The sequence below is a fragment of the Panthera leo genome, chromosome C1, assembly GCF_018350215.1.
Source record: "Panthera leo isolate Ple1 chromosome C1, P.leo_Ple1_pat1.1, whole genome shotgun sequence".
In the NCBI taxonomy this organism is placed as follows: domain Eukaryota; kingdom Metazoa; phylum Chordata; class Mammalia; order Carnivora; family Felidae; genus Panthera; species Panthera leo.
Window position 1 is genome coordinate 196,979,492 of NC_056686.1, and position 27,710 is coordinate 197,007,201.

Sequence of the window (27,710 nt, forward strand, 5' to 3'; positions counted from 1 at the left end):
TGAACACAACCTATAGTTTGTGTAGTTTGAACACAGCCTGTAGTTTAGCAGTGAGACTTTAATGTGAAATTTGGAAAGTCATTTAAACTTTAAGTACTTTACTTAGTAAATACAGTCCTATCCCTTGCTGTGCCTTTTTCTCTTGTGATTTTATCATCACACCTTAACTTTAAGTAAGTATTCATATTTCTTCTTTTTTGGATTGTCATTTTCCGCATCATGGTTACTCTTGCATAACTTTATGACAAATGACACCTTCCCTCAGAACTCTGCCTGTTTAATCTCACCAGATATTAAAACAAGGATTTTAAATTCTAATGTACAGAATTTGGTTTTGGATACAGATACTAAAATGTATTTTGCAAAATTCTGTGGATTTTTTTTTCATGGAAATATTTATCTGATAGGGATGCTCAATATGTTACAACTTTTTTTCTTATGAGCTATTTTACTAAAGAATGTGGTAGGGGAATTTTTTTAAGTTATTTATTTTGAGAGAGAGAGGGGAGGAGAGAGAGAGAGAGAGATAGAGAGAGAGATGTGAATGGGGGGAGGGGCAGAGAGAGAGGGAGACTGTTGTGGAGCTGCATCTCACAAACTGTGAGATCATGACCTGAGCCAAAGTAAAGAGTCAGACACTTAACCAACTGAGCCACCCAGGTGGTCTGGGGATATGTTGTTTTTATTCAACTAGTCTTTCATTCCTTGAGATAGGGAAGTATCTCATTCAAATTTAATACCTAGCACCTCTCATGGTGCCTGGCATGTGGGAGACATTCAGCAAATATATGTTGAGTGAATATTATATGCAAAGTTAAAAGAAACATTTATGATCACATTATAGCTTAGAACATGTATGTGTATGCATGTGTGTATAATATGTTGATAGGATTGTAAGTCTCCATGTATAAGAAACATGGCATTTTAAGGTGGTTGGATTTCTGCTTTGGCTGTTTCACAGTATATGTATCACATGTATTCAGGAAGAAATAGAAAGAAAATACTATTCGAGAAGGCAGGAGTCTACCAGACCATACATACAAATGTACATAAAAACATGAGCTCACAGACATCTTTAGAAACTAGATTAGGTATAGTCTCTCTGTCCTTTTCCTCCTGTGTTTCCAATTCCTTCAACTATCCTCCATCTCATTCTAAATATCATTTTCAAATTTATTGACCAAAAATGCCAAGGTATCATTTATTATTGTAAAATGAATGTCTCCTTCTAACAGTGTTATACCCTTACCCAATAGTTATATATAAATTTCCACCGTAATGCAAAGACTTGAAGACAGGGATGCTGTATTCTGCTGCTTTGACATCTTCCATGTGTGATGTAGGGTCCTGCATATAATCAACACTGTTCAATAATATCTTTTAAAATGACCTTAGGAAAGATATTACAAATTATTCTACTTGAGCTTTAAAAAAATTCATTTTAAAACCCTATTAATTTGTCAGGAAATTTCTGTAGCCCACCAAATTTGCTTCAACTGATCACTGTTTGAAGGTTGTAGCAACTACTGGTAATTAAGATCAGCAGTAAGTTATGCATAGCTCTTTTGAAAAGCACTTTTTAGGGGAACCTGGGTGGCTCAGTTGGTTAAGTGCCTGACTCTTGACTTCAGCTCAGGTCATGATCTCGTGGGTCATGGGATCGAGCCCTGCATCGGGCTCTGTGCTGACAATGACGGGATTCTCTCTCTCTCCCTCTGTCTCTGTCCCTCCCCTGCTTGCACGCACTCTCTTTCTCTTTCTCTCTCAAAATAAATAAATAAACTTAAAATTTAAAAAAAGAAAAGAAATTTTTAGGGAAACAGAGATTCTTTCCTCATTGCATTTCTATGTAACTATTACTAGGTATGTAACATTTATCTGGTATGTAATCAAGACCAGGTTAAGAAGGACAATGAAGAAGGAAAGTCTACTTCTGGGTTTCTATATATGAAAATAGATCTGTCTGTCTAAATGATTGGCAGTTAGATTAATAAGTTCTTGCCAATGAAAAGAAAATGCACTCTGGGGGCAACCATACTGTTGATATTTTTAAGAATTTACCCATTATTTGTTTTATTTTATACATGGGTTTATGTGACATAATAGTTTTTATGGCTGTTCTAATTTCATATCTCACTTGCTGAAATATCTCCACTTTTCTAGTCTAGGGGTCTGCAAACATGTTCTCTGGGATCATATAGTAAATATTTTAGATTTTGAGGGCCGTAAGATCTCTGTTGCAATTCACCTCTGTCATGTGTATGAAAGCATCCATAGACAATATGTAAAAAATGAGCATGGCTGTGTTCTAATACATTTGGTTCTCCCGCCCTTCAATCCTCTGCTTTTTTTCTCCCAGGCACTTAGTGCCATCTGCCATATTATATATTTTTAATTTAGTTTTTCATTTTCTGTCTTCATCTACTTGACCATTAGGTATGAACACTGAGTCTTATCTAGTTTCATTACTGCTTTATTCTTAGTGATTAAAATAGTCCCTGAAGCATAGCACTAAAAAAGAAATTAGATGAAAAAATGAACAAGTGAATGAATAAATTAACAGCCTTTCAGTACCAGTAATCAAAGCTTATTGAAAGGGGTGCCTAGGTGGCTCAGTCAATTGAGCATCTGACTCTTGATTTTTGCTCTGGTCACAATCCCAGGGTTGTAGGATCCAGCCCCATGTCAGGCTCCCTGTTGAATGTAGAGCCTGGTTGGGATTTTCTCTCTCCCTCTCTCTCTGCCCCTCTCCTGCTAGCACCTGTGGGCATGTCCTCTCTCACTCTGTCTCTCTGTCTCTCAAAATAAACAGGGGTGCTTGGGTGGCTCAGTCGGTTAATTGTCTGACTTTGGCTCAGGTCATGGTCTCATGGTTTGTAGGTTTCAGCCTCGTGTTGGGCTCTGTGCTGACAGCCCTGAACCTGGAGCCTACTTTGGATTCTGTCTCCCTCTCTCTCTGCCCCTTCCCCACTCATGCTCTGTCTCTCTCTCTCTCTCTCTTTCTCTCAAAAGTAAATAAACATTTAAAAAAAGAAAATAAATAAACTTAACAAAAGCTTAGTGATGATTTTATATTTTCAAAATAAATAATTTTACATTTAAATTTCAGGAGCAGAAAACAGTCCTTCCTTCAAAGCAACCAGTACCTGAAGTAATAGAAGACTTTCTCTGCAATTTCCTAATCAAAATGGGAATGACCAGAACTCTTGATTGTTTTCAGTCTGAATGGTAAACAATTATGTGGATAAATAGTTCTCTAGAAATGCTAACACGTCCACTTTTAAGTGTCTTAAAGGACTTGAAGTTGCTCAGCTTATGCAAAATGGTTGAAATGGATGGAAACTTTTCCCAGCCTCACCAACGAAACCATTAGACTTACATACATACACACACACACACACACATTCACACACATTCACACACATTCACACACATTCACACACATTCACATAATTAGGGTATTAATTTAAAAGAGATTTTTATTAAACATCTTTCTTATATTTGGGTGATTTTCAAAAATCAAGAAAATGGAATATCTCCTGGGGTTGTACAAAACAAAGTCTTTTATTAAATAGTTTTCTATATGTTCTGCATAATTATTAAGGGTATTATTTTCTGCATTAAGATATCCTACCAAGAGTACTACTTTGCTTGTTTTCCTTATAGTATGATGGCCTGCCTTTCTCTACTCACACAACTGATTGATTCTTTTTATATAAATATTTCTTCATTTGGAAATAAGCAGAATTATATTTTCACATGATGTCTAAATGCAGATTTTCTTGTTATAATTGAAAATTTTAATAACTTATTGGGTATGAAAATCATCAGGCATGCTGTCTTTATTCCTTTGCTACAGCAGTAATGTCACCAGGCATGTGTTCAGAGTCCTAACATTCCTTAATGAAATATTATTAAATAATTGGATATAAAAATATGTTTGAACTTTAAAAGCCATTGCATATCATGGAAAGGGAATACTATGATAAATAAAGATGTTTATAGTGTTTGGGGGCTAAATCCTAATTTTAAATAAATATATGGGCAATTTTTAATTTCTACTAATCCAACTGTGATGCAGTTTTTATTTGCTGCTTTTTTTGGTTCTGATCTATGGAGATCATGTAGATAGAAGAAATTAGTTTTATTATTTTAAATTGCATATCTAAAGTTAATACATTTAATGAAAAGAACCATTTTTCATTAATACAGTTAAAGAAACAGCAAGTTTGATGGCAGAAAAATAGTGTTCCTGTTAAATTTAGAAATTACATGAATAATATTTATAAAAATGCCCTATGAAATAATTACAAATGTATTAGAAAATACATTTTTGTAAAAGTAGGTAGATGATTAATTTGTAGTACTAATGAAATGAAAAATTAATGTGGCTCAGTTCCTTTTTTTCTCCTAAGAATATGTGTTAGGACGTAGTACTTGCACGTTTGTCTAGGCCAAAGTGTGAAATGATTCCCTTTGAGAAATCTGTAACCAAGTATACTCTTAACAGTTAAGTGCTTGTTGTGTCATATTATCATTTTAGATTTAGCAATTTGAATTGAGATGAAATTTTAGGAAACTACAATATAATTAGGACGTGTAGGACCCCTGTGTAAGTGTGCCATTTAGTATAATACTACAATCTTAAAGTAAGATTCTTATAAAGTATCTCTTTATTATATTGTTTAGTGATACTGTGGTTCAAATAATTGTGTCCTTATTCCTAGATGTCAGTTTGTAATGAGTTTACAAGCTGTTTGTGATAAGATTACAGTCTTGGATATTTTTTCTTCACATGAAACATTTTTTACTTTGATCAGAAACTTTTACCTATTCTGCAATAGTAGGACTATGAGAATACAGAGTATATTTTTTATCATTTTTATTATGGATAAAAATGTTTGTAGTATTCGTTGCTCTGAATTCATTTAATCTTACAAAAGTTGACAAAACAAGGTTCCCTCACTGTTAGTTTGTAACACAAAAAACCCTTAAAGTCACCAAAAAACCTGGGAGTAAAATTTGGCTTGTGGCCTTTTAATCCTCAAACAGTAATTGCAGTAAATTCTTTAAATCCAAGGTCAGCAAACAAATCTGGCCTGCCCCTGTTTTGTAAATAAAATTTTGTTGGCACATAGCCATGACCTTTCTTTTAGGTATTATGTATGGCTGCTTTCATGCTACAGCACAGTTTGTTAGTCACAGCACAGTGGAGAACACATGGCCCAGAAAGTTCTTTTTTTTTCTGCAAATTCTAAACTATTTTCTGGCTGTTCACACACACAAAAAGATTGTGTGTGTATGTGTGTGTAGTAGTGATTTTTTTATATGAAACTCAAATTGTTTGCACTGTGGGTTAGCAGTAGCTAATGGAATTTTGTCTTTGTTGGTAAGTATTTTCTGTAACTGTCCCTGAAAACATGGAGGAAAAATTCTCATTTGATGCTTGTTATTATCTAGGTTACTGTTTTCCTGTCTTTTATATCCTATGCCTTGGGTGCCATCATGAAGGAAAACTAACTTTACTCTTATGACACTATTGATGTGTTTACTGAAATTCTGTCATACTATTTCTCATTTGTGACAGTGGGCCTTACACCATAGACAAATTGTATGAAAGTCTATGTACTTTCTCCCTGAAATACATGCACATTCTCCACTTCTATATAATTCTAAGTAGTTTATGGACTTAATGGTAAATGTGAAGACCATTGATGTAATTTTATTGGTAGTAATTTTTTTGGCAGTTCTGTTGGCAATTTTATTTCCAGTTCCTAATAGTTATGTAACAATCTTTTTTCCCCATCTGAACACTTTTCAGTCTTGTTCTAAGTGTGAGTGAAGAAAGAGGAAGAAATAAAAAGGCCAGGATATTTCTTTAACACACACACACACACACGCACACACACACATCTGAAACAAAAACAAAATATCTTATATACAAAATGCTTGTTTTACTGAGAAATATATTTCTAGAATTTGTAGATTAAGATTCCTAGTGATCTTATAGTATTAGAATAGTATTAGTGAGTTTAAATCATCTTTGACATTTTTATATAGATTACAGAAATTTGTCATGATAAATTATTTTTGAATGTCCTAAGATATATATGATATAGTATGTGTTATGCTTGATTTGTATTTATTTTACCACATATTAATTTATTTACATAACATTTAATGTAGAAAAGGACTATATACCACTTTTTTTTCTTACTGAAATGATTTCTTTAGTAAGATTTTTTTCTGCGTTAAATAAAGCAACTTGCTGGAAACCAATTTTATGGTTAGAAAAACTTCATGGGCTAATACTTCAATCAACCCTTATATCTTCTCTTTGGAGATAAGTATAAATCACATTCTAAATACATATGAAGTAGTGAATTTATGACTAAATTGTTATCTATTTTGTTGTTTTATAAATTGTGGCAAATACTACTTAATATTGATTCTTTTTTTTAAAGAAAATTTTAATGTTTATTTATTTTTGAGAGAGACAGACAGACAGCTGTCAGCACAGAGCCTGATACAGGGCTTGAACTCACAAGTCGTGAGATCATAACCTGAGATGAAGTCAGACACTTGACCGACTTAATATTGATTCTATTATCTTAACCCTTTGGGTATTCTTCAGGGCTTCTATTAATGTGTAATATATTAATAAAATTAATATTTATAACATAAAAATGCTGATAATTAAACATTTTTAAACAAATGTTTAACTCATCTATATAGCAAGCTTTGTAGGTATTTCTTTGTTAATAACTTTATTACTGATATGTTTTTCTGTGTTTATACTTTTTTATTTAGCTTTATTAGTTGCTACATGTATACATATAATTAAAATTATAATTATTTAAAAATCTGTAAATGATTCTCTGATGTTCGTTATGTCACTGAGAAAATAGACATTCTATGACCTCTGCCTCCCTCTCTACTTACTAGCTTGCCACCTGTGTTCTCAGGCATGCTTCTCACCTGTCACGGAAGCTGAGCCATGCACACTGTCATCTAAGGCCATCCCTCCAGTTGTCCACTGGACCCCAGATCCTCTTAGCTGTTCAAGGACATTGCTTCAGCAATTGGCCCCTCTGTTTTCTGTATTGTAAACTTTTCCCCTCTCTGCTGGATCATTCCCATAAGCATATAGATGTCCAATAATATTTTTTATATTTTTAAAAAAGTGGAAGACAAAAAACACCCTGAACTCCACATCCTTTTTATAGGATAATCTTGATTTCCTAGGCTCCACTTTACAGTATGTCTCCTTGAAAGAGTTTACTACCAGTTCCTCATGTCCTAGTCTTATACCTACTCTGGGTGCACTATTGTCTCCATGACTGTGCTGAAAGTTTTTTCAGTGCTGCACATTGCCAAATTCAGTGACTGATTCTTAGTACTCCTCTTTATTCAGTCTGTTTTCAGCATTTGTCACTGTTGTTCATTTCTTCCTTCTTGGAACACTTTATTCACTTGGTTTGAGAGCAACGGTGCTCTCATATTCACCCACTACTTCACTAGCCCTTGTCTGTCTTAGTCTCTAGTTGGTAGTCTTTCTTTCTCTTCCCAATCTTGAAACAGTCCAGGGACTTCTTTACTTCTCTGTTTATAGTCATGCCCTAGCTGGCCTTGTCCAGTCTTATGACTTTATTTTTTTAAATCTTCTGTATTTGTTTATTTATTATTTTTTATATGAAATTTATTGTCCAGTTGGTTTCCATACAACATCCAGTGCTCATCATCCCAACAGGTGCCCTCCTCAATGCCCATCACCCACTTTCCCCTCCCTCCCACCCCCATCAACTCTCAGTTTATTCTGTTTTTAAGAGTCTCTTATGGTTTGGCTCCGTCCCTCTCAATGTCACTCCTCATCAGGGAAATGCAGATCAAAACCACACTGAGATATCACCTCACGCCATTCAGAGTGGCTAAAATGAACAAATCAGGAGGCTATAGATGCTGGAGAGGATGTGGAGAAACAGGAATCCTCTTGCACTGTTGGTGGGAATGCAAACTGGTGCAGCCGCTCTGGAAAACAGTGTGGAGGTCCTCAAGAAATTAAAAATAGATCTCCCCTATGACCCAGCAATAGCACTGTTAGGAATTGCCCCAAGGGATACAGGAGTACTGATGCATAGGGGCACTTGTACCCCAGTGTTTATAGCAGCACTTTCAACAACAGTCTTGTAACTTTAAATAGTATCTCTTTACTGATGATTCCCACGTTTGAATTCCATGTCCTGACTTTTTCCCTGAACTCTTGACATTTATTCCCAGTATTTATCTTCACTTGCAATATATTCATGTTGCATTTAATATGAATAAAAGCAATTCCTTTATTTCTCCAATCACCCAATTCCTACTGCATTCATTCCCATCTTCATAAATGGATGTTTGTTGTTCCACCAGAAACCGTGGAGTCATCTTTGACCACTTTTTTAACCAATGCGTGGCAGCTGACTCATAAGAAAATTTTTTTTTGGCTTCACCAATAAGTTGGCCCCGGTTTTACACCCTGTTCAGAAGGGACCTGTTTCTCATAATCTCTACTGCTACCAACTTTGTTTATGCCACCGTTGTTGCTCTTTTGAACTATTGCAACAGGCTCCAAACCAGCATCTCTGATTCTAGTCTTGCTCCTGTAGAGTTAGTTTCTTCAAAGAGATGCCAGACTAATCCTTTTAAACATAAATCTGATCAGTGTAACTTGTTTCTCAAAGCCTTCCAATGGCTTCAATCTGATTCAAGTAAAATCATATTTTTCTCTCTGGCTCCCTGCTGTCTTCCTGACCCATTTTTCACCACTCTCTCCCTTGCTCTGGCTTTTTGCTTTTTAAGGTACATGTCAAGCATCTCATTTTCTCAGGGCTTTACATTTACTCTTCTGTCAGCCAATAATGCTCTTCCCCTTCATATCTACATGACTTAGTCCTTTATTTCTTTTAGTTCTCTGCTCAAATATCACTTTACCAATCATACTTTCTGTGTTCATCCTATGTAAAATAGCACAAACACCCCCATCAGTCTCTATCTTAGTCTCTCTATCCCTCTTATCCTGCTTTATTTTACTTCATGGAACATATCACTATCCACACCAGAACAGATGGGGGCTTGGACCATTTTGTTAATTTCACCAGTGTTAGTGAATTAGTGACTTAGTGCCTGGAACATATGAGATGTTTGGTTATGTTTTATGTACTATGATGATATGAGTACCTAGCAACTAATTATTTGTTATTTTAAATATATATTGTAAATGTGGACATTTTAATTTATAAAATTAATGCCACAAATCAATTCTATAAATATCCCCTAGGAGAACTTTTTGAATTATACATAAATTAAACCAATTTAGTAGAAAGCAACAACATAAAACCTTTTGTTTGATTTTATCCTAGGTATGAGTTAATACAGAAGGGACTAACTGAACTTAGAGATCTTGGGAATGTTCCAGATGTCTACACCCAGAATATGCTTTTAGAAAATGAGAACAAAAATTTGAAGAAAGACTTGAAACACTACAAACAGGCAGCTGAGTATGTTAATTTTTAAATGACTTTTTTTTTTCTTTTGGACCAAATAGAAGTAAAGAGCTGAATGAAGCTAACACGTGGTTAATGTACCAGAGCTTTAATTCTGAACTGAATTCTATTTAAATTCTAGTTAGAAAGAATGTGACAGGCTTCACTAGCAAGTTAATTGAACTGATCAGAACTCTCACAATTGCAACCCACTAGCAAGAGTTGAATGCAGGGAGTTGTATAGGAGATGTTAATTTATTATGTGGCATTCACTTTCTTATGTTTTTCATAGTCTTTTCATGGTTTGTGAAATCTTCCCCTATGAGGATAAGCTAATCTCTGAAATTATAGTAAATTTATAGAAGGCAGAGAGGAAGGAAGGAGATAGTGTATTTCTCGCTAGAGAAATTTTAGTATTTGAAAATTCCCCAAAGGAAACTGCTATTTTATAATCTCCTAGCGTGAATTTATGCATAGAGAAGAAACTTGACAGAAGCCAAATCTTTCTTTCTAAAATTATAGAAAGACATGCAGTTTTGGCGAACAAATTTAGATAAGCACTGTTATTCTGGCAAAGATACATATGTGAATGTGTTGACTAGGGATGAATCTACTCATCTAAGATGATATTAGATGGAAAATCAATGCTTAGATATGAAGTAGAGAAAGTTCATGCTTTGTTCATTTTTTAATTAAACATACAGTTTTCTCTGTTAAAGAATCATACTAAAACCAAACATTAGATAAGTAGAACTACCATACAGGAACATAATATTTTAAAATCTTTGTAAAAAAGTTTAAAGAAACAAAACTTTGTATTGCAAAGTGAGGAAAATTTTTAAGATAAGCTACTTTTAAAAAGGTGGTGGTGAGGGGTGCCTGTGTTGCTCAGTTGGTTAAGCATATGACTCTTGGCTTAGGTCATGATCTCATGGTTTGTGAGTTCGAGCCCTGTGTCGTGTGTGGACCAGCTTGGGATTCTCTCCCTCTCCCTCTCTCTCTGCCCCTTCCCTGGTCATGTTCTTTCTTTCTTTCTCTCTCTCAAAGTAAGTAAATAAATAAAATTAAAAAAAGGTCGTGGTGAATAAAAGAATAAAATAATTTTTATGATCATTTATTCACTTACTATTTACACTCATAGAAAGTTTTTACACATTGTACAAATTTCATACTATCTATGGGTATACTGTTTGATATTTTATGTTTTAGAGAGAAGTGTATGATGATCCATGGAATGATAAGTCACTAGAACCAGCATTCTCTCTATTCTTAGTTCATTTCTCAGAAGTGGTTTGCACTATTGGCCCTGCTGCTCACTGTGTTATTGTATAGACACCTAATGGATGCACTGGGAATTTGACACAGCAAATTTTTCAGAGTGATGCTTGGCATACTGTTTCAGTTCCTGATCTCCTTTGAATTATTGCTTGAGTTTGCTAATTTTCCTTTGAATAGATAGAATCTCTTTGTTCAATGAGTTTTGCCATAGTGACATTAAATAACCATTGTTGATCACTGGTTTATTATTGAATATCATATTTAATAGCTATAATCAAAACCATATAAACTATTACCTTTGCAAATTATTAGCTCATAATCTAAACAGATATCACTCAAATGAAATCTGTTTCTTGTTTGTGTTTACTAAAATATCAGATTACTAAATGTATATAAGATTTGCTATATTTATTAAAGTGTAATTTTAGTTTCAATGGCTTCTGATTCTCTCTCAAATCTATCTTATTTGATATAATTAAACTTTAACAGATTAGAAAAGAAAAATATTTATTTGCTTTAATCTACTTGACATGAAAAATTTGAAGGAAAGATGCCTGACCCTTAGTAGATTCCTAATATTTATGTCATTGAGTGAATATTAAGTACTTTGTACTTTCATGGCACCTAATTTTTGGATATATTCTTAGAAAATGTTTTGTAAATATTACCAACTACTACTGTCTTACTACAAGTTTGCCCCAAATTGTAATGTTTTATCACACAGGTTTTTCAATTTGACTTTTGAAGGTATTTTTCCAATAGGAATTAGTAATAAATGTGGGATTCCCTTTATAGAATTTACCCTAAAGTTTTCCTTTTCGGGATTAAAGCTACTTCTTTCTTTTAACTTATTTTTTAAAGATTTTTTAAAAATGTTTTTATTTACTTTGAGAGAGAGGAGGGGCGAGGGGATGGGGTGGAGAGAAGGAGAGGGAGAATCCCAAGCATACTCTGTGCTCACAGTGTAAAGCCCAACACAGGACTCAGTCTCACAAACCATGAGATCATGACCTAAGCTGAAGTCAAGAGCCAGGCACTCAACCTACTGAGCCACCAGGCGCCCCTTAAAGCTATTTTTTGAGGCAAGGTAAGTGTAGATGTTAAATATTTTTTTCTAATAAGAATATTTAGTATGTAAAAAGAGTTGGGCTTACAGATATGTTATATATTGTCCTGATAATACTGGTAGCATTTAATGATGTATCTAGAAAAGTTAGAGAAATCATGTAGCTATAAGGTTAATATTTATCTGGAGAAGAGAGTTGCCATGGAAAGAGTATCAAACTTAAGGTTCAAATACCTGGCTTCCATTATTCTGCTACTTATTAACTCAGTTTTCTTATTGTTAAACTGGGAGTAATTATACATAATATTATTAACTCCTAGGGAGTGATGTGATAATTAAATGAGACAATCTATATTAAAGAACTGTGTAAATCACAAAGTACTTTGAAAATGTCAGTTATTATTATCAATATCTCTAAAGGCTGTCATCCTTGGATTTTTTTAATCATCACATCATTAATATTTTTGAAATTCGGTAATGATGAAGCATAAAGGAAGACATGAGAAGGGAAATATTTCACTCTAAAATATCATTTGAATTGCTATACCTAAAAAAAATGGTCTTTTTCTCTGTTGTAAGCAATTCCAATTTTAGAACTGAGGTTTTCCCTATCTTGCTACAAATGCGGATTGTCTTATATAAAATATAGTTTCATGTATGGTATATATATGTATGTATGGTGATGAATGTTAACTATACTTATTGTGGTTGTTTTACACTATATACAAATATGAATCATTGTGTTGTACACCTGAAACTGGTACAATGTTATGTACAAATTATACCTTGATAAAAAAAAAGTTTTAGAAATAGCTGGAAAATTTCTTTACACAGAGGTGTTTTAAAGGGGAAAATGTACTATTAAAAAGTATTTATAGTTACATTAAAGGTAAAAGTATATACTAGCTACATTAGGGTAATAATATAAATAGTAGTTTGACAATCTTTCTTGAAAAAGGAGAATATAACTGTACTTTTATATTAAAGTACGGACCACTTGTTATTTTATTTTTTATATTTATTGCACATATATTTTAATACTCAATTAAAAATTAAAAACATAAGATAAACTTGTACAAATCCTTTTGTTTTGTAACTTTTGACAGGTATTGCAATCAGTTAAGTTTCATTAAAAGTTTTTTCTAAATTACATGTGTTTGGTTATTGTGACCACTTTAAATACGTTAAAGAATAGGCAAAACATCCAAATGCAATTTCTTACACAATTACTACTATTACACTTGCTTAAACATATTTTGAAACTCATTATTTGAAACTTATTATTATTTAAATTTTATTTTTAATGATTTATTTATTTTTGAGAGAGAGAGACAGAGTATGAGCAGCAGAGGGGCAGAGAGAGAGGGAGACACAGAATCCGAAGGAGGCTCCAGACTTTGTCAGCACAGAGCCCAACGCGGGGCTCGAACTCATGAACTGTGAGACCATGACCTGAGCTGAAGTCGGACGCTTAACAGACTGAGCCACCCAGGCACCCCTCTAATATCTTTTTTTAATTAAGTTTTTAATTTTAATTCCAGTGTAGTTAATATACAGTGTTATGTTGGTTTCAGGTATACAATATAGTCATTCAACAATTCTGTACAACATTACTCAGTGCTAATCATGATACGTGTACTCATAATCTGCTTCATCTCTTTCACCCATCCCCCACTCACCTCCCCTCTGATATGCTTTATTTTCAATGTGTGCCCTCAGTTAAAGTAATGATTACTTTTTTTCAACAAGAGCATTTTTTTTACTTGAATACTTCAGAATACATGGTTCTATAGGATATATATAAAACATTCCCTCCAAGAAAAATAGAAATACGCATTTTCTTCAAATACACACAGAAAAGTCCCCTGGTTAAATCACATAAAAAAGAAACATAATAAATATTACAAATTTGAGAAGACTGAAATCATACCAAGTCTATTTTTCAACTGCAATGGTACAACAATAAAACAAAGCTGGAAAATCTACAATGTAAATATTAAATATTTAATATGTAAATATTAACACAGTACTGCACAAACAATGGGGCAAATAAAACAAATGGCATATCAAAATATTTCTCAAAACAAAAGAAAAAGAAAACACAATATTCCAAAATCTATGGGATACAGCAAAGGCAGATGCTGGAGTGAAATTTATGCTATAAATGTTTGTATTAAGAAAAAAAGTTCAAATAAGCAACATTACACCACAAGGTACTAGAAAAAGAAGAAACTTAGCTGAAATTTAATAGAAGGAAATAACAAAAATCAGAAATAAAATAGAGACCAGTATAATTATATAACATTGAAAGTAATGACCAGTTTTTCTAAAAAAAAACAAAAACAAAATTGGCAATGCTTTAACTGTATTAACTAAGAAAAAAAAAGACTCAAAAACCAAAATGAGAAATGGAATAGAAAACAATACAAGAGCTAATCACAGAAATATGCACTGTGATAAAGATTCCTACAAACAATTATATACTAACGATTTAGATAACTTATGGAAAAAAATAGTCCCTAAAAACAAACAAGTTACCATGATTCAATCATGAATCTTGTATCCAAGAAGTAGGAAATCTTCTTAGACTAATAACAAGAATGAAAGTTGAATTAGGAATCAAAAATTTCCCAGCAAAGAAAACTGCAAGGCCACTTGGTTGGTTTTGTTGGTGAATTCTACCAAACATTAAAAAAAAAAAAAATAATGACAATCTTTATCAAAATCTTACAATAACAGAATAGAGGGAACACATTCCAAATCATTCTGTGAGACCAGTACTACCCTGATACCAAAGCAGGATAAAAACAATACAAGAACAAATAAGTCGAGTTTGTCTGATATTAAGCATTGCTACTCTGGCTTTCTTTGGACATCTATTTGCGGATAAAGTTTTCTCCATCCCTTCACTTTTAATCTGCAGGTGTTTTTAGCTACAAGAACATAGGGAAAAGTTTTTATTTTCTCAAATGAGCTTTAATTCATGGCTCTAGATTGCTAAAATTTTAAATATTTTTTTTTATTTGTGACACACACTGTTACATTATTTTCAGGTGTGATTCACTTGAACCAACATAGTGATTCAACCTGTATATGTTATGCTATGTTCACCACAAATGTAGCTACCATCTGTTGCCATTATATCATTGACTTTATGCTGTATGCTGTGCCTTTTATTTGTGTGACTTATTCATCCCATAACTGGAAGCCTGTATCTACCACTTTCTTTCATCTATTTTGTCCATCCTCCCCTCCCCTCCACCTCCCTTAACTTCTGGCAAACATCAATTTGTTCTCTGTATTTATAGGTCTAATTATGCTTTTTGTTTATTCATTTGTCTTGTTTTTTAGATTCCACATATGAGTGAAATCATATGGTGTTTTTCATTCTCTGACTTATTTCACTTAGCAGAATACCCTCTAGATCCATTCATGTTGTTGCAAAGAACAAGATCTCATCCTTTTTATGGCTGCATAATATTTGTGTGTGTGTGTGTGTGTGTGTGTGTGTGTGTGTGTGTGAGAGAGAGAGAAAGAGAGGGAGAGAGAGAGAGAATATCACATCTTCCTTATCCATTTGTCTATCAATGGACACTTTAGGTTGCTTCCATATCTTGGCTATTGTAATGCTGCAGTAAACATAGGGGTGTATTTATTTTTTTGAATTAGTGTTTTCATTTTCTTTGGGTAAATACTCAGTAGTGGAATTTGTGGATCATATAGTATTTCAATTTTTAATTTTTGAGAACCCTCTATACTCTTTTCCATAGTGGCTGCACCAATTTACATTTACACCAACAGTGCATGAGGGTTCCTTTTTTTCTACATCCTTGCCAACATTTGTTTCTTTTGTTTTTCATACTAGCCATTCTGACAGGTGTGAGGTAATAGATATCTCATTGTAATTTTGATTGGAATTTCCCAGATGATTACTGATGTAGATCATCTTTTCACATGTCTGTTGGACATTTGTATGTCTTTTTCGGAAAAATGTCAGCTTGTCTACTCATTTCAAAATTGGTGTTGAGTTGTATAAGGTCTTCATATATTTTGGATATTAACCTCCTATTGGATATATCATTTGCAAATATCTTCTCCATTTCAGTTGATTGCTTTTTTTGTTGTTGTTGATGGTTTCTTTCACTGTGCAAACCTTTTTATTTTGATGTAGTTTCAATAGTTTATTTTGATGTAATTCCAATTGTCATTTTAAATGCAGGGGTAGAATTTAAGCAACCTGCCACACATTTAAGGAGTTGTTGATCATTGAATGAAGACTAGAAAGCATCGCTTGGAATTATCATATCATTTACAGTTGACACTATTTCATAAACCTTGTTTTACCTGGTAGTTGACATGGTACAATATTCACCTCAGTCTGAGGTCCACAAAAGCTATTACAAGTTTTATTAATTAAGAACCTGTTTGCTTAATCTTGTTTTATATCTTGACTAGTGCTTTATGTCACCTTCTCATAATGTAGACATTGAAAATATTCTCAGTTGGATGGTTTACTCCTAAAGCCTCATTGTACTTGTACTTTAATATCCTGTAGTCTGACTTCCACCACACCTATTCTACTCAACTGTTCATCCTATTTCATTCTTCTATTCCTTCACTTTCTGTGACGGCATGATGTTCTACCTCTTCTACTCACTCAGTGAGAGGCTTCCTCCCCGCCTGCCCCCCGCCGCCATTTCCTATCTCTGCACTACTAATACTCTCTAAGGCTGTTCTGTCTAATAAGATAGCCACTAACTACATGTGTATTGTAACACATATAACATGTGATGGTAAACTCTATGAAGAAAAGTAACATGCGTGAATCTGGTAGAGATAAATGGGGTGCAGTTTTATATAGGGTGGTGAGGGAAGTCCTGTCTGATATCTGAAGAAACTGAGGGAGAAGGTCTTGTCTAAACTTGGGAAAAGGGAATTTCAGGCAGAGAGAAGAGGAAGTACAGAGAACCTATGGTGAGCATGGCTTGGTTTGTTAGGGGACTAGTAAGGAGACCGTAGTGACTAGAACCAGGGGCAATTGGTACAGGCCTTTGTTAGAACTTTGCTTTTTCCCCTCTGAGCGAGATGTGAGGCCGATGGATAGTTTTGAAGAAAAGCATGTGAGCTTGTTTTTGTTGGAAAATAGACTGGATGGAGGGACATGATGGAAATAGGGAATACATTATACCCTGCATAACCTTCTTGTAGGTTGACTTATCTGGCTACAGCAGAATAATAATGAAATCAAACAAAATTTTATGGTACATTTAGGTTCTTGAAAATACAGTATTTGCTGTTATCAAACTCAGCATTACTAACCCCACTCAGATTTTGGTTTAGAACAGACATTGATATCAGATCAGGTATTGTGGATAGAGCAACACAAATATATGATGCTCTACCCTTTATTAGATATAATAATATAATTATCAGTCATTTTCATCTTATGTAAATAGATTGATATTATCTTTCCCTGAGGGGAATAATTTAAAAGTGTTTAGCACAATGCCTATTACATGGTCAGTGCTCAATAAAGATTAAACCAGTATTCTGCATGACAGCACCCTTTCTTTCTTTCATGACATTCACTACAGTTTATGGCTATCTGAGTTTGTATTGTATATTATATTGTATTTCCTTGTTAATTTTCTCAATACTCCTGTAAACTTGATGAAGGCAACAATTGTACCTGACTTACCCATTACAGGATAATGAACATAGTACCTGGTATACGATATATATTAAGTAGGTAGAATAGCATCATCATCATTATCTTTGTCAACCTTATTAGCAATAGCAGCAACACTGAATAAACAACCAAAAGTGGGATTTCTTCTAGAAGGCTGGTACACAGCAATTTATTTATTTACATATAATAACCTTCTAATTCTGAAAAAATATCAAGCATTTAGAAAGTCAAGATAGAATAATGAACCTCATGGGCCTCTTAGTTTCAACACTTAGCATCTTTCTGCTGTTGTTATTTCATCTCTATCCCTCCCCACACCCCACCCTGCACCCACTTAATATCTTCCTTTTTACAATTCTTTTTTTGAGTTACAATTTACATAAATTAAAATGTACAAGTCGTAGCTACAGAATTTTGGCAGATAGTTTTGTGACCTCCATACCCATCTTAATATAGAACATTCCTATCTACCCAGAGATTTCTGTGTCCTTTCTGCATGTCCCTTGCATCTCTGCCCCTGCAATCAGTGTTTTGATATATCAGTATTCTGATATTTGACCAGTTTGCCTGTTTGAGAATTTCATAAATGGAATCATAGAATGCGCATTTATTTGTGTTTGGTGTCTTATACTCAGCATAAACTCTGTAAAATATGTGTATGATTTTTGAATTTATCAGTAATTTTCCCCTTTTATTGCTATGTAGTATTCTTTTGTGTGATGTATACCACATTTTGTTTACTCTTTTTCTACTAGATCGTTTCCAAATGTGGTCCCTAGTGAATAATACTACTATGAAGACTTGTGTATGTCTTCTTATGGGAATGTGTCTTCTTCTTTTGGTTAAAAACTTAGGCGTGGGATTTCTAGACTTGGTTTAGGATAAGTGCATATTTATAAGAAATCGACAGTCCATGTTCCAACATTCAGTTGGATCATTTTAAATTCTCAGTAGCAATATATGAGAGTTCTAGTTGCCCCACATTGTCACCAACATTAAGTTTCATTAAGGTTTTTTATTTTAGCCATTTTTGTAATTGTATAGTAGCGGCTTTTTATGGTTTTGATATGTACTTCCCAATACTTAATGGTGTTGAATGTGTTTGTGTGTGTGTGTGTGTGTGTGTGTGTGTGTGTGTATGTATAATTATTGGCTGTTCATTTCTCCTGCTTTCTGTGTAAGTCCTGCCCATTTTTAGTTGAATTGTTTGTCTTATTGTTGAGTTGTAAATGTTCTTTACATATTATGCATACAAATCTTTTATCAGAATATTGTGAATATTTTCTCCCAGTTTGTGGCTTCACTTAATTTCTTTATGGTGTCTTTGGGTGAGCAGAAGTGTTAAATTTTGATGAAGTCTAATTAATTTTTTTATAGTATTGCTTTTGATATTTTGTCTGCGATACCAATGCCTACTCCCAGGTCTGAAAGATATTATTCTGTGCTTTCTTCTAAAACCTTTAAAGATTTAGAATTTTTATTTCAGTTTATATCTATCATTCATTTTTGTATATGGTGTAAGGCAGGAGCTACAGGTTAATTTTCTTTTTTATAAGAATATCCAATTGTTCCAGCACCATTCTTAAAAAATTTTCATCCATCCCTGAATTTCTTTGGCATATTTATTGAAAATTACTTGACCCTATAATTGTGGGTCTATTTCTAGATTCTTTTCTGTTTCATTTATCTACTTATTTGTCTTTATTCTGTTACCACACTCCTGATTACTGTAGCTTTAGGTAAGTTCTTGAGGTCAAGTAGTGTTAGTCCTATAGCTTTGTTCTTTTTTTAAAGATAATTTGGCTATTCTAGGTCCTTTGTATTTCCATATAAATTTTAGAGTCACTTTGTTAATTTCGGTAGAAAGGTGGGGGTTTGATTTTGAGTTGAATTTATAACATGAATTGGGAAGAATGAGTGTGTGTGTGTGTGTGTGTGTGAGTGTGTGTCTATGTACATACACATATATTTACATATTCATATATAGTTTTAAGGATTGATGTATTTATAAATTTTAGTCTTCTATTTACATGGTATATCCCTTCATTTATTTAGACTGTCCTTAACTTAATACTGTATATTTATGAGGGAGATTGAAATTTATACCTTTTGCATCTAGTTATCTAATGTATATACTTTGTTGTTATTTTGTGAACTCCATATCATAGAGAGTGTAGCCCCCAGGGCCTATGTGTGACAAATAGGAGGGACTTAAGTGAATGTGTGCTGTTAACATTTTGACTTTTTGTTAAGCTTTTGTTAAGCTTTGTTAAGCTTTTAATAATTTTTAGAGCGCCTGGGTGGCTCAGTGGGTTAAGCGTCCAACTTTGGCTCCAGTCATGATCACACAGTTTGTGAGTTTGCACCCTGCATCCAGCTCTCTGCTGTCAACACAGAGCCTGCTTTGGATCCTCTGTCCCCTTCTCTCTCTTCCCCTCCCCAGCTTGTGCTCTAAATAAATAAATAAAGAAACTTAAAAATAATTTTTAGAGTAATTAATTGATGATTTTGCCCCTTTTTTATACCATTCCTTTGGAGTAGGTATCATTTTCCCTTCATGATGGAAATTTTAACAATGAACTATAAAGTTAAGTCTTGCCCCATTTAGAGTACTGTGGTCCTTTGCTGGGCTTTACATTAAAGAAATATAATGCAGACCAGAAAAGTTTTATTGAGTGTACTAAAGGTTTGACAGAAAAGAAAAACTGACTAGGAATTGCAAATTAGAAGATTAAAATGTATCATTTTAAAAATAATGAAATACCTTTTTTAACCTTCTGCCTGAAAATATAAACAAAGAAAATTAAAATTAAATGGCAGTTAATATTGAAGAAAAATTAGATGCTTTAGTAAGCAGCCCTAACTTCACTTACAAAATTCACTTCTATAGAAGGTCAGAGAGTATCCAGCTTTTCTGAAGAACCATTTAATTTAATGACATTCAGAAACAAACACTGTGGAAATAAAGATAATAATGAGGCCCATAAAATTTTATGGTTTAGTGTTTAGGTAATTGCTTGTTAAATTAAGAAGGTATTTTTTCTGGACATGGGTATACCCCTTTCTTTTTTGGTTAAGAATATAATGAAAGTTTTCCTCTAATATGGTTGAACCCATTTTGGCTATCCAACAATTATTCCAGTATTAATATTAGTGGGTTAAATGAACTTACAACCAGTTGAAAATAATGAAATAATTGGTAATACTGTAATTGGAAATAATGTAATACTGTTACCACAAGTTAATTTGCTTTTTGTTTATGCATGAGAAAAATACATGACAAAGATGGCTTACTTTGGTGCAGCTAAACAAGTAAATGTATGCTTCCTTTTGTCAAATTGTATAACAAAATAACCCAATAAAAATAATTTTTAAGAGCACACTATTAAATCACATTTATAATTTGAAACATGGAGATTTGGGGACAGTACTTTTATAGTATGATACAAATATGAGTATCTTAACAGTTTATATTTTAATTATAGATTTTGATATGCTGGTTTCTTGAAATGGGGAAATTAGATAGTCATCCTGCCATTTCATTAAGAAAAAGCATGCAAATGACATATCTGATAAAGAATTAGTATCTAAAATATATAAACTTATCAAACTCAAAACCCCCAAAACAAATAATCCAGTTAAGAAATGGGCAGAAGATAGGAATCAATCAGTATTTTTTTACGGAAGACATCCAGATGGCCAACAGACACATGAAAAGATGTTCAGTAACATCATCAGGGAAATACAAATCAAAATTATGATACCACCTCACACTTGTCAGAATGGCTAAAATTAATAAGACAGGAAACAATAGATGTTGGTGAAGATGTGGAGAAAGGGAAACCATCTTACACTACTGGTGGGAATGCAAACTGGTACAGCCACTCTAGAAAATAGGAGGTGGGTTTCTCAAAAGCTTAAAAATAAAACTACCCTAATACCCAGCGATTGCACTGCTAGGTATTTACCTAAAGGATACAAAGATACTGGTTTGATTGGACACACATCCCTGATGTTCATATATCAGCATTACAATAATGGCAAAATTATGGAAAGAGCCCAAATGTCCATAGACTGATGAATGGATAAAAAAGATGTGGTATATACATATAATAGAATATTACTTAGCCATCAAAAAGAATGAAATCTTGCCATTTGGATCAATGTGGATGGAGCTAGGGTGTATTATGTTAAGTGAAATAAGTCAGAGAAAGACAAACACCATATGATTTCACTCATATGTGGGATTTAAGAAACAAAACAAATGAACATAGGGGAAGGGGAAAAGAAAGAGGGAAGCAAACCATAAAAGACTCTTAACTATAGAGAACAAACAGGATTGATGGTAAGTGGGAGATGGGCTAAATGGGTGATGGGTATTAAAGAGGGCACTTGTGTTGAGCAATGGGTGTTATATGTAACTGATGAATCACTAAATTCTACTTTTTTAAAATGTTTATTTATTTTTGAGAGAGACAGAGCATGAGCAGGGGAGGCTCAGAGAGAGAGGGAGACAGAATCTGAAGCAAGTTCCAGGCTCTGAGCTGTCAGCACAGAGCCCAACGCGGGGCTTGAACTCACGAGCTGTGAGATCATGACCTGAGCAGAAGTTGGATGCTTAACCAACTGAGCCAACCAGGGACCCATAAATTCTACTTCTGAAACTAATATTACACTATATGTTAGCTAGAATTTAAATAAAAGTTTGAATGAATAAATAAATAGAATATAAAAAAAGAAAAGACATGTAAGATGTGTGTTCTTTATGATACACAAATGTAAATAGAATGTTTCACTGAATAACTTTTACTTTACTGTACTTTAAATAGAATCTGGTGTCTTAGTAAAAGATTTGTTTTAAAACCACAATGATGCTGTATTAATGTAATGAGAAAATATTATATAGTTTAAAATATTGTTTATACAAATATTATAAATTTTATTTTTTAGTACAACTTTATTTTTATTAAGCATATGGGCAGTAGGAAGGTCATAACAGAAGCATCACCATGAAATGAATTTAAATTGTTTTACTGAGTAAACTTCATTTGTGCAAATAGAAAGCAAGTCCCTGAAAACCAATTTAATGGTCAGAAAAACTTTAAGGTCTAATACTTTAATCAATTCCTATGCTTTCTTTCCTGGGATAAGTACAAATAGGCCTGCAAATGTGTATTTAAAAAGGGAGTTGATGCAATGCTGCACATTTATAGTTCAGCTTAAGAAACTTGGCATTATTTTTCTAAGTATTTTTTAACCTATTATGGGTTTACATTTCAGGTAAGATAAAACATTTGCTCTTTTATATGATTCATGAAGTTGTTGAAAGTAAGACAGCTTTCTTAGACTCAAAGTAGAGATTCATAAAAGTTTAAATTCTTTTATAAAGATATATAGTGTTACTAATAATCATGTATCCTGATATTTTGTCCATTAGAAGATATTTATCTACTGGCATGCCCCCTATTTTAGGTAAATAAATCTTGCTGTTAGAGGAATTGAGTGTATCTGGTAGTTGTGGTAACAGTAAAATTTATTGAGTATTTTTATGTGCAAGATGGTATATAAGTCACTTTACATAGTTTTCTTCTAAATGAATGAGAATTCCAGTGATGTTCTTGTGTTTTCACAACAAAAAAATCAACTTAGCCTTTTTTAGTCACTCTACTCAAACTCTTTCTCTCTCCTCTTCATCCACTATTCATTAAGCATATGATGGCAGAGGGATTCTCTCATTTTTGGTCCATCTTAATTCACACTGAGGGTTAAAATCTGGACAGAATAAATTGTTTGTTTTTTCAACTGATAATTGACATATTCCTCAGAATTTTTTTTGAGACTGAATATTTCAATCAACTTCAAGGTTATTGATATGGAAATGAAGTGTAGGGTTAGATGGTGGGAATAGACTATAGGTACTGTGACACACTATTTACTTGTGATAAAAACTACAACATTTGTGGTAAAATAAAGAACATGTCAAGAAAAAGATCATGTCAAAAGGGGGGAGGTTTGAGGGTTTGAGGAAAAAGAAATAACTTGGAAGTATGCATGAGACACTTTCACCATATGCCATATATGACTTGATCTTTAAGTAAGGTCTCACTGATCATAATTTGCCCCATCAGGAGCCTGAAAACCTAAGCTCATCCCATTTCTTAGGCAGCATCCCAGTAACTGCTCCTCAGTGATTGCTCTGACATAGCTCTTAATGCAGAAATCTATCTTTTTGCATTTATTTTATGTGAATCTGAATTTGGAAATTCTGTAAGACGAAGAAGTAGATTTATTACATTCTGACCTCTAGTGCATTGTAAGAACTCTAATTCAGTCCACCCATTTTTCAGAACATGGGAGTCTCAGTGCAGTAGTTAACTAGGTTAGTTTTTCAGCTAACTAAGACTGCTAGATAGCTACTTTTTCATTATAATTATATTTTACATTATCAGATTGAAACTAATGTATTATCGAGGTAGGTGAAATATTCCTATTAATTTTTTACCTACAGCCCAGGCTTAGAAAGAATAGTCTTGCTTGCTTTCTATCACAGGTTTGCAGAAGGTATATCCAGTTGAAGAATGTTTCTTATTACGACACTGATACTAAAGAGCCTTTTTCATCAAGTTACCAATTATTTTATTAAAGTGATCTGCAGGTGGTATATATGTCTCATATGCATTGCCAGAATAAAATCTTGGTTTTCCAGAACATATATGCTTTCTTTTTCACAATTAACAGAACTAAGTAGCCGAATACCATTGTCTTTTAACCATATATTCAAGCACATTTAGAATTAAATTTGGTAAAATCTTTTATTTGTAATTATTTTGAATTATCCTGTTTTAAATATGTATTTCAATTCTGTAAACCAATTCTTTTTGTAAGTAGATGGATTGTAAAATATTTTGGCAGCATACATTTAATTTTCTTTTACTTAAATGAAATATGAATGACTATTCTTGAAGCTACAGGTGGTGGCCGGTTCATCTACCAACCCTATATACACTATGTTAGTGAGAATCCTTCAATGTGAATTATAATGGAATCTTTATTTCTTTAATTATCTTTAGAATTGCTCAATACTGGATTTGACTGATTACTAAATAGTTTTTTTTCAGAAAGGAATTAGCAGTGATATTTTTAGACGTTTTAATTTAAATTCCAGTTAATATATAGTGTGATATTAATTTTAGGTGTATAATATAGAGATTCAACACTTTTCATATAACACCCGGTATTTATTACAACTACCCTCTTTAATCTCCGTCACTATTTAACCCATCCCCAACGACTTCCTTTCTGGTAACCATCAGTTTGATCTTTATAGTTACATGACTCTTTTTTCCCCTTTGCTCCTTTGTTTTATCTCTTAAATTTCACATGAGTGAAATCATATGGTATTTGTCTTTCTCTGACTTATTTCACCTAGCTCCATTCGTGTTGTTGTGAATGGCAAGATTTCATTCGTGTTTAGGGCTGAGTAATATTCCATTGTATGTATATATTGCATCTTCTTTATGTATTTACTAATCGATGGATGCTTGGGCTGTTTCCATAATTTGACTATTGTAGATAATGCTGTTATACACATCAGGGTGCATGTATCCATTTGAATTAGTAGTTTTGTATACTTTAGGTAAACACTAGTAGTACAATTGCTGGATCATAAGGTAGTTCTATTTTTAACTTTTTGAGAAACCTGCATACTGTTTTCCATAGTAGGCTGTACCAGTTTTCATTCCTACTGATAGTGCAAGAGGGTTCCCCTTTCTCCATATCCTCACCAACGTCTGTTGTTTTCTTGTGTTGTTGATTTTAGCCATTCTGACAGGTGTAAGGTGATATCTCATTATAGTTTCTTTTTTAAGTTTATTTATTTTTGAGAGAGAACACAAGGCGGGGGGAGCAGAGAGACAGAGAGGAGACACATAAGCAGTCTCCAGACTCTGAGCCATCAACGCAGAATCCCATGTGGGGCTTGAGCCATGTACTGTGAGATCATGACATGAACTGAAGTTGGACACTTAACTGACCGAACCACCAAGGTGCCCCCTCATTGTAGTTTTGATTTGTATTTCCTTGATCATCAGTGATATTGAGCATCTATTCTTGTGTCTGTTGGCCATCTGGATGTCTTCTTTGGAAAAATATGTCTCCTGCTCATTTTTAACTTGATTATGTATTTTTGGATTTTGAATTTTATAAATTTTTTATGCATTTTGAATACTAACCCTTTTTCAGATATGTCATTTGCAAATATCTTCTCCCTTTCTGTTGTTTGCCTTTTAGTTTTGCAGTTTCCTTTGCTGTGCAGAAGCTTTTTACTTTGATGAAGTCCCAATAGTTTATTTTTGCTTTTGTTTCCCTTTCCCCAGGAGACACCTTGAAAGAAGTTGCTATAGCCAATGTCAAGGAGGTTACTGCCTGTGTTCTCTATAGGAATTTTATGGTTTCTGGCCTCACATTTAGGTCTTTAATACATTTTGAATTTATTTTTGTGTATGGCATAAGAAAGTGGTCCAGTTTTATTCTTCTGCATGTAATTGTTCTGTTCCAAACACCATTTGTCAAAGAGACAGTCTCTTTCCCATTGGATATTCTTTCTTGATGTGTTGAAGATTAATTGACCATAAAATTGGGGGTTCATTTCTGGGCTTTCTCTTCTGTTCTATTGATATATGTGTCTATTTTTGTGCCAGTACCATAGTGTTTTTTAAGTGATTCTTTTTATTTTAAAAATTAATTAATTAAATAATTAATTAATTATTTTTGAGAGAGATACAGAGAGCAGGGGTAGGGGGAAGAGGGAGAGAGAATCTTAAGCAGGCTGCATGCCCTGCATGGAGTCTGACTTGGGGCTTCATCTCACTTTTGTGAGATTACAACCTAAGCCAAAATCAAGAGTTGGACACTTAAATGACTGAGCCACCCAGTACCATACTGGTTTTTTTTTTTTTTTTTTCAATATATGAAGTTTGTTGTCAAATTGGTTTCCATACAACACCCAGTGCTCATCCCAAAAGGTGCCCTCCTCAATACCCATCACCCACCCTCCCCTCCTTCCCACCCCCCATCAACCCTCAGTTTGTTCTCAGTTTTTAAGAGTCTCTTATGCTTTGGCTCTCTTCCACTCTAACCTCTTTTTTTTTTTTTTTTCCTTCCCCTCCCCCATGAGTTTCTGTTAAGTTTCGCAGGATCCACATAAGAGTGAAACCATATGGTATCTGTCTTTCTCTGTATGGCTTATTTCACTTAGCATAACACTCTCCAGTTCCATCCATGTTGCTACAAAGGGCCATATTTCATTCTTTCTCATTGCCACATAGTACTCCATTGTGTATATACAACACAATTTCTTTATCCATTCATCAGTTGATGGACATTTAGGCTCTTTCCATCATTTGGCTATTGTTGAGAGTGCTGCTATAAACATTGGGGTACAAGTGCCCCTGTGCATCAGTACTCCTGTATCCCTTGGGTAAATTCCTAGCAGGGCTATTGCTGGGTAATAGGGTAGGTCTATTTTTAATTTTTTGAGGAACCTCCACACTGTTTTCCAGAGTGGCTGCACCAACTTGCATTCCCACCAACAGTGCAAGAGGGTTCCCGTTTCTCCACATCCTCGCCAGCATCTATAGTCTCCTGATTTGTTCATTTTGGCCACTCTGGCGTGCGGTGATATCTGAGTGTGGTTTTGATTTGTATTTCCCTGATGAGGAGCGACGTTGAGCATCTTTTCATGTGCCTGTTGGCCATCCGGATGTCTTCTTTAGAGAAGTGTCTATTCATGTTTTCTGCCCATTTCTTCACTGGGTTATTTGTTTTTCGAGTGTGGAGTTTGGTGAGCTCTTTATAGATTTTGGATACTAGCCCTTTGTCTGATATGTCATTTGCAAATATCTTTTCCCATTCCATTGGTTGCCTTTTAGTTTTGTTGGTTGTTTCCTTTGCTGTGCAGAAGCTTTTTATCTTCATAAGGTCCCAGTAGTTCACTTTTGCTTTTAATTCCCTCGCCTTTGGGGATGTGTCAAGTAAGCAATTGCTACGACTGAGGTCAGAGAGGTCTTTTCCTGCTTTCTCCTCTAAGGTTTTGATGGTTTCCTGTCTCACATTTAGGTCCCTTATCCATTTTGAGTTTATTTTTGTGAATGGTGTA

At 33.8% G+C, this 27,710-nt stretch overlaps 1 protein-coding gene across 2 annotated transcripts in view; it reads left to right on the top strand.

Moving 5' to 3' along the window:
• The window catches only part of SPAG16 (sperm associated antigen 16), a 1,016,770-nt gene that overhangs the window by 11,174 nt on the left and 977,886 nt on the right, over positions 1–27,710 (top strand). For both annotated transcript variants that reach the window (XM_042950045.1, XM_042950046.1), the window contains exons 4-5: positions 3,110–3,228; positions 9,399–9,536. In XM_042950045.1, coding sequence (XP_042805979.1) covers positions 3,110–3,228; positions 9,399–9,536 — 257 coding nt within the window. The remainder of the gene's footprint in view (positions 1–3,109; positions 3,229–9,398; positions 9,537–27,710) is intronic.